The sequence below is a fragment of the Cornus florida genome, unplaced genomic scaffold (assembly GCF_030987335.1).
Source record: "Cornus florida cultivar Cherokee Brave unplaced genomic scaffold, ASM3098733v1 CherokeeBrave_3.0.0_Hap2_Chr07, whole genome shotgun sequence".
Lineage (NCBI taxonomy): Eukaryota > Viridiplantae > Streptophyta > Magnoliopsida > Cornales > Cornaceae > Cornus > Cornus florida.
The window spans coordinates 36,875,468-36,883,089 of record NW_026775577.1 but is presented as its reverse complement, the minus strand read 5'-3'; the positions used below and the strand labels follow the sequence as shown (position 1 = coordinate 36,883,089).

General features: G+C 31.6%; 1 protein-coding gene across 1 annotated transcript; it reads left to right on the top strand.

Annotated features, from left to right (window-relative positions):
* The first annotated feature begins 536 nt into the window (after positions 1-536).
* Positions 537-7,362, top strand: LOC132316582 (uncharacterized). The gene is made up of 8 exons (XM_059815057.1): positions 537-1,401; positions 1,505-3,904; positions 4,014-4,809; positions 4,923-4,949; positions 6,242-6,368; positions 6,508-6,665; positions 6,765-6,882; positions 7,057-7,362. Exons 1-8 carry the CDS (start codon positions 537-539, stop codon positions 7,360-7,362), a joined length of 4,797 nt encoding a protein of 1,598 aa, XP_059671040.1.
* The last annotated feature ends 260 nt before the right edge of the window (positions 7,363-7,622 follow it).

The window sequence follows — 7,622 nt, the reverse complement described above, 5'->3', positions numbered from 1 at the left end:
ACTATTCAATTAAACACATAGATTTTATATTAAGACACCTTCTTAATTTACTTTATATTTTCTACTATTAGATGTAACAATATCATCTTTGCAAGGTGGATTAGACATATATATTTAATATGGAAGCACTATTTTTATTTACTTTTTATTTTCTATTATTAGGAGGAACAATTCAATTAGACACGATAATAGACGCGATAGATCTTTGTATGCTGGACCGTTCAACTAAACACATCGATTTTATATATGAAAACACTAGCTTAATTTACTTTTTTTCCCTATTTTTAATTAGATGTAATAAGATCATCTTTGTAAGGTGAACTATTCAATTAGACAAATATATTTCATATGGAAACACCATCTCTATTTACTTTATATTTTCTATTATTAGGTGAAACAATTCGATGAGACACGATAATAGACGTGCTAGATTGAATGCATATTACAGAAATAGATATGCAAGTTTGTCACCTGACCAAAGAGACAACCATATTCAAAACGTAAGAAATTCAATAAAGAAAAGAAAACGAGAGGAGATGGAAAAACCATATAATGACACAATGTCCCATGAGTTGAAGAAGGTCCCACAATGTGAATTTTGTTATGCAAAAAAATTTGAATACGAACCTCCAAGTTTCTGTTGCTCAAATGGTGAAGTAGTCCTAATGTCTACGAATGTGCCTAATGATTTATATGAATTGTTCACAAGCCAAAGTGCATTATCTGTAGACTTTTGCCGTCACTTGCGTGCCTATAATAGTATATTCTCCTTTACATCATTTGGAGTCCGTCTTGATAAAAATTTATCAAATATGAAGACCGGGATCTATACTTTTCGTGCACAAGGTCAAGTATACCATGAATTACCATCACTTACACTTGGAGATAATGTACCGTGTTACCTCCAATTATACTTCTATGACACTGATAATGAATTGCAAAATAGAATGAGAATTCTTAAAGATGCAAATTTGGAAGAGCCGATTGTCGTAAAGTTAATGGAGATATTATCTGCAAATCCATACGAACAGTTTTTCCGAAGGCTAAAAGATATTCCTGTCCAAGAGAGTTATGAGATCATTATAAAAAATGATGTTCGCCTAGACCAAAGAGTTTACAATTCACCTTCATCGGACCAAGTTGCAGCTGTGTGGATAGAAGGAACAAATTCAAATACACGTTCAGAACGAGATATAATTGTTACTGCGCACTCAGGAAGAAGACATAGAGTAAGGCACTACTTTGGATGTTATGATCCATTACAATACCCTTTATTATTTCCATTTGGTGAAATTGGATGGCATCGTAATATCAAAACACGACATCAACCAAGTATCGTTCAACATGTTACATGTGAAGAAGATATTTTTGAACATGATATTGCAACAAGAGTTGAACAAGGTAAATCTTAATGCAATATATTATTTAAATAAACAAAATTGATTCACATATATATTGAAGTGATAATTCAAGAACTTTAATAAATTATTTTACGATGATGCAGCAAGAAGAACAAAAAAGGTTTCATGCAGACAATATTATTGCTACAAACTCCAAATACGTGAAAAAGAACGATCAATTCTATTATATGCTGGAAGACTTTTGCAACAATATGTGGTTGATATGTACATTAAGCTTGAATCGACTCGTTTAGATTACTACCGGACACAACAATCACATATTCGATCTGAATTATACCAAGGAATTGTTGATAGCATTGTAGCAGGAGAATCTAGAGGAGATAAAGTTCGAAAAAGGGTTGTTCTTCCCGCTTCTTTCATAGGAGGACCTAGGGATATGCGTAGACGATACTTTGATGCCATGTGTTTGGTTCAGAGATTCGGAAAACCAGACCTTTTTATTACAATGACTTGTAATCCTGATTGGAAAGAAATTCGCGACGAACTGAAATTTGGACAGTTACCACAAGATAGACCAGATTTAACAGCTAGAGTGTTCAGAGCAAAGCTATATGATGTGAAACAACAATTATTTAAAAGATCGATATTTGGAAAAGTGGCAGCGCATGTTCATGTGATTGAGTTTCAAAAAAGAGGTTTGCCACACGCACACATATTGCTCATATTTCAATCTGAATTCAAAATTACAAATGCAGAACAATATGACAAATTGGTCTGTGCAGAAATTCCTTCTGAGAATGAAAACCCATCACTTTATCGGAAAGTAGTGAAACATATGATTCATGGTCCTTGCGGAGATCTCAACAAAAAGAATGCATGTATGAAGGATGGGAAATGTAAAAATCTTTATCCACGTAAATTTGTTGAACATACGATTCAAGGTAAAGATTCATACCCTATATACAGAAGAAGAAAAGACAGCCAAATAGTCTTTGTGCGTAATGCAATGTTAGATAACAGATGGGTTGTTCCTTATAATCCATATCTTTTAGAGAGATATGACTGCCATATAAATGTCGAGATATGCTCAGGAATAACAGCAGTAAAGTATCTCTATAAATATATATACAAGGGACATGATCGTGTTGCGATTCACATCTCAAATGTTGATGGAGGGAATTTCGTAGATGAAATAAAAGAATATCAGGATGCACGATGGGTATCACCACAAGAAGCAATGTGGAGACTTTATGAGTTTAACTTAAATGAGATGTATCCTTCGGTTACCAACCTCCAATTACACCTTCCAAATAAACACACAGTTTGGTATTGGGAGAACAAAAACCTAGAATATATCATTCGTTCTGAAGATATATCACGCACAATGTTGACAGAATTCTTTCATTTAAACTCCATATCTGAAATAAGTAGAGACTATTTGTATAGGGAGATTCCGGAGCATTATGTTTGGAACAAGCAAAATAAATGTTGGAGTCCCAGACACCACAAGGCGGTAATAGGACGAGTTAATGCCGCCAACCCTTCCGAAGGAGAAAGGTATTACTTAAGATTATTGTTAAACCATGTGCGTGGACCAACATCATATAAAGATTTATTATATGTTAATGGTCTCCAATGTGTAACATTTAAAGAGTCAGCAGAAAGAAGAGGTCTACTTGAAAGCGATAATAGCATTGTTGAGTGCCTCAACGATGCTGTGTGCTTCCAAATGCCAATGGCTCTTCGAAGGCTTTTTGCAACTTTAATAGTTTTCTGTGACCCAAGTAATGTTAGAAAACTTTGGGATGACTATTTTGAAGCTATGTCAGAAGATTTTTTACCCGACCCCAATTCTTCCCCTGACTACCAACTCATGGAAACACTTAAGAGCATAGAAAACTATTTAATGAGCATGGGCCGGAATATAAATGATTACGATTTGCCAAATATTGATTATGCGAATGATTCCAACAGTTATGATTCCTCTAGAGAGATCACCAACGAAATGGCTATTGTTACTCCGTCTGATGATTACAATGCAATAGTAAATCTTAACAATGAGCAAGAAAATGCATATAAAACTATACTTGAATGCATAATCTCAAATCAACCAAACATCTTCTTCATTGATGGGCCAGGGGGTACAGGAAAAACGTATTTGTATCGTGCATTACTTGCGAAGGTTAGATCTGAACATGGAATTGCACTTGCAACTGCAACTTCTGGAGTGGCTTCTTCATTATTACCAGGTGGTAGGACTTCACATTCAAGATTTAAGATTCCTATCATAGCTGACGAGTCAACTACTTGTAATATTTCAAAGCAAAGTTCAACTGCAGAACTCTTACGAAAAGCCAAACTAATTATTTGGGATGAAGCACCAATGGCTAAACGTTATGCAATAGAAGCAGTTGATAGAACTCTACAAGATTTACTTGGCAATAATTTATCTTTTGGAGGAAAAGTTGTGGTTTTTGGCGGAGATTTCAGACAAGTGTTACCCGTACTACCACGAGCGACTAGAGCTGAAATTATTGAAGCAAGTCTGGTAAAGTCTAAATTATGGAAAAAAAAAAATGAAGAAAATACGATTGGAAAAGAACATGAGAGCAAGAAATGATCAATCATTTACAGAATTTTTACTACGAGTAGGCAACGGAGAGGAGCTGACTTTATTAGACAACATGATTCAACTACCGAAAGAGATAGTTATAAACTCTATAATTGAAGAAAACTCTGAAAATGCATTGATAGATGCTATATTTCCGTCCCTTCAAGAAAATTCTCACTTAGCGGAATACATAACTAATCGAGCAATTTTAGCAACAAGAAATGATTTTGTTGATAAAATAAACGGTCAGCTCATTGAACGTTTTCCGGGAGAATCTTCAACATACTATAGCTTTGATAAAGCAAATGATGATGCTGGTACCTACTACCAAGAAGAATTTCTGAATTCTTTACTCCCAAACGGCCTTCCACCTCATAGACTAACGTTGAAAATTAATTGTCCTATACTTTTACTAAGAAATTTAGATCCTGCAAATGGATTATGTAACAGGACTAGGCTTATATGTCGTGGCACAAAAGATAACATAATCGCTGCTGAAATTTGCCATGGACAACATGTAGGAAAACAAGTACTGATTCCAAGGATACCTTTTTCCCCGGCAGAGAGTGAGGGATTGCCTTTTTGTTTTACTAGAAAACAGTTTCCAATACGATTAAGTTTTGCAATGACAATAAATAAGGCACAAGGGCAAACAATTCCTCATGTAGGAATATATCTTCCAGAGCATGTATTCTCACATGGACAACTATATGTGGCGTTATCTAGAGGAACATCAATGTCGACAACTAAAGTCTATGTTAAAAAAGACCAAAGAATTGAAGGCAATGCTAAATATACAAAAAATGTTGTCTATAAAGAGGTTTTGTTGCCAAGCATGTAAGAAAGTTTTCATATATATATATTGCAATCTTCCACTTACATTATTATTATTTTTATTTACAATTTTCCACTTACATTAAACGTATTATTGTTTTTATCTTGTGTTACAGAAACAATCTTCAACATGAGGAACCAATGTACTTTTAACACTATAAATTCGCTAGATGTTTTGCAAAGGAATTGGACAATAAAGGTGATTGTACTTCGTAGAGGAAATGTTGAAAACTACCATAATGACAAAGGATCAGGCCAAATATTGAAAGTAATTCTAATGGATGAAGAAGTAAGTTTATTAGCCATTACTTTTAGTATTCTATATTTATATTTTTTGATATTGATATATGATATATGATATATATATATATATATATAAATGTCAATATTATTTGATCATCTTTTACAATTTAGGGAACACAAATTCAAGCTGCATTGTTCAATGATGTGGTCACCATATTCAAGGAATCCCTAGCTCTTCATAAAACTTATATAATTTCTAATGGAATTGTGAGTCGAGTGAACCACAAATATAGAAATGTTCACAAGGAATTCGAATTAAAGTTTACAACCGAAACATCAATTGAAATCATTGAGAAAGAAAAAATAAGTTTGAACAAAATAAATTACAATTTTGTTGATTTCGAAGAGATAAACAAACACATTGACAGCAAAGAGACAATTGGTTAGTTCCCTTCAAATCTTTGTTTATATATATATTTTTTAACATTGAACTCAATTGTGAATCACAATATATCTCAATTGAATATATGAAACTAACTTGTTAAGCTTGCAGATGCTTTCGGAATCGTTGTTCAAGCAAATTCCATGTTGATCAAATCTAAGAAGAAAAGTGATTGAATATCTAAAATGTGTAACATCACTATAATAGATACAAAGTGAGTAAAACTATTTTTCACAAATTCCTATTTTTAGAATAAATACTTGAAGTAATTATTAAACTATATAACAGGTCAAGAATGACGACGTTGACATTATGGGCAGATCTTGCAGAAAATGAAGGACAAAAAATAATTAAAATGGTAAACAAGAGACCAATAATCACTTTAACAAATGTGGTAGTTAACATTTGCAAAGGTACACTACATATAAATAGACATCAATGTTCTCATTTTTCTTTCCTTTTTTTTGAATCAATGTTCTCATTTTACAATCTATCTTTCCTTATGATGCTACAAATATATAATTAAATAATTGTACTTTTAAGGTGTCGCTCTTCAAACACATCCAGGATCCACATTGCAGATCAATATGGACATCGACGAAGTAAACACATTAAGAAAATGGTTTGTTTTCTTCTGCTAAAAATAGTTACTTTGATCCATAAATTTAAATACTTTAAAGTATTCAATATATATAGTAATCATTACATACATACAAATTAAGTTATCACACGTACATACTACAAATGCAGGTTTGATAAAACTATATCCGGCAATGATATAGGTGCTCTCATTATGAATTCAAAATCTAAAGCTTTTGATGGAGCCGAAAAAATTTATCTCAACAAGATTATTGGAAAATCAAAAACTGCATTTATGGTATGAATCTGTATACATTTGTTTTTTAGTATAGACTTTCCATAATTATTTAATTTATTATATTAGTTTTCTTATTAAATGTTTTTTTTTTTTTTAAAAATTATTCATACAAAAATAAAATTTACTTATCATTGTTTAGAAAACAAATTATTATTTCGAAGCAACAATTCAAGAAATTGAAAATGAAAAGAAACCATGGTACGACGCTTGTATGGAATGCAACAAGAAAGTCAAACTACTGAACAGTGGTATTGTTTGTACCAATTGCAACATAAAGAATGTAAAATGCGTTCAAAGGTATTCAATTGTTATTATGATTATTAGTTTTAAAATTACCTTAGTTTTAAAAACTTTATAAACGTAAATAACTTATTATTGTAATTGGTCATTATGCAGATTTGTGATGCGACTAAAAGTGACAGATACAAATGCAGAAGCAAAGATAACAGTTTTTGATGATTGTCAGTCACTAATAAATTGTTGTTTGGAAGATCTTCTACGACTAAAAAATGAGGTGACAATTTGGAATCATTAATAATATTTTAATATAAGAAAAAAAAATTGTGCATTACATTATATAATAAATTATATATATATATATATATATATATATATATATATATATATAATTTATAAAAGAAAAATAAGGTTAGTTTTTTTTTTTTTTTTTTCTTATAAATATTTGAAGGAAGAAGAAACAAATGAGTTCAGTGACATTGTTAAAAGATGTGAAGGGAAGTCATTTATGTTTCTGGTGAAAATAGACAACAACAATGATGAATTAATCAGAGGCCTCTTCGTCGCACAAGCAGTTAAAAAAGTTGGCCGAGACAATGATACAACAGAAGAACTTGGCACAGAACTTAGCATTGACAATGATACAACAGAAGAACTTAGCACTGACAATCATCCAATAGCAGAACTTCGATCTCCCAAAAGGATAAAACGCTCTTTCCAAAGGAAAAATATAAAAATTCAGAATATTGATTCATAGTGTGTTAACTCTCATTGTTTATAATAATTAGTAATATTGCACCACATTGCGAATACTATTTGACCACAGTTCACTCTAGTATACAATATAGTTATTTTTACACTCGCCATGTTATAAATTTCTGAATTCATTTTTCTCAATTCTTGGTAATACATTAAGAATTGATCGAAATAAATTTTCATTGATATAATTAATTGATTAATTGTGTTTGGTAGAGATAAAATATATAAAAAGTTATTTTAACATAATGTATTTAATAA

Coding starts and splice junctions, on each gene's coding strand:
- LOC132316582 (XM_059815057.1), top strand. CDS start 537: ATGGAAAAACCATATAATGACACAATGTCCCATGAGTTGAAGAAGGTC. Junction 1,402..1,504: donor TGCAACAAGAGTTGAACAAG/GTAAATCTTAAT, acceptor ACGATGATGCAG/CAAGAAGAACAAAAAAGGTT. Junction 3,905..4,013: donor AGCTGAAATTATTGAAGCAA/GTCTGGTAAAGT, acceptor TACTACGAGTAG/GCAACGGAGAGGAGCTGACT.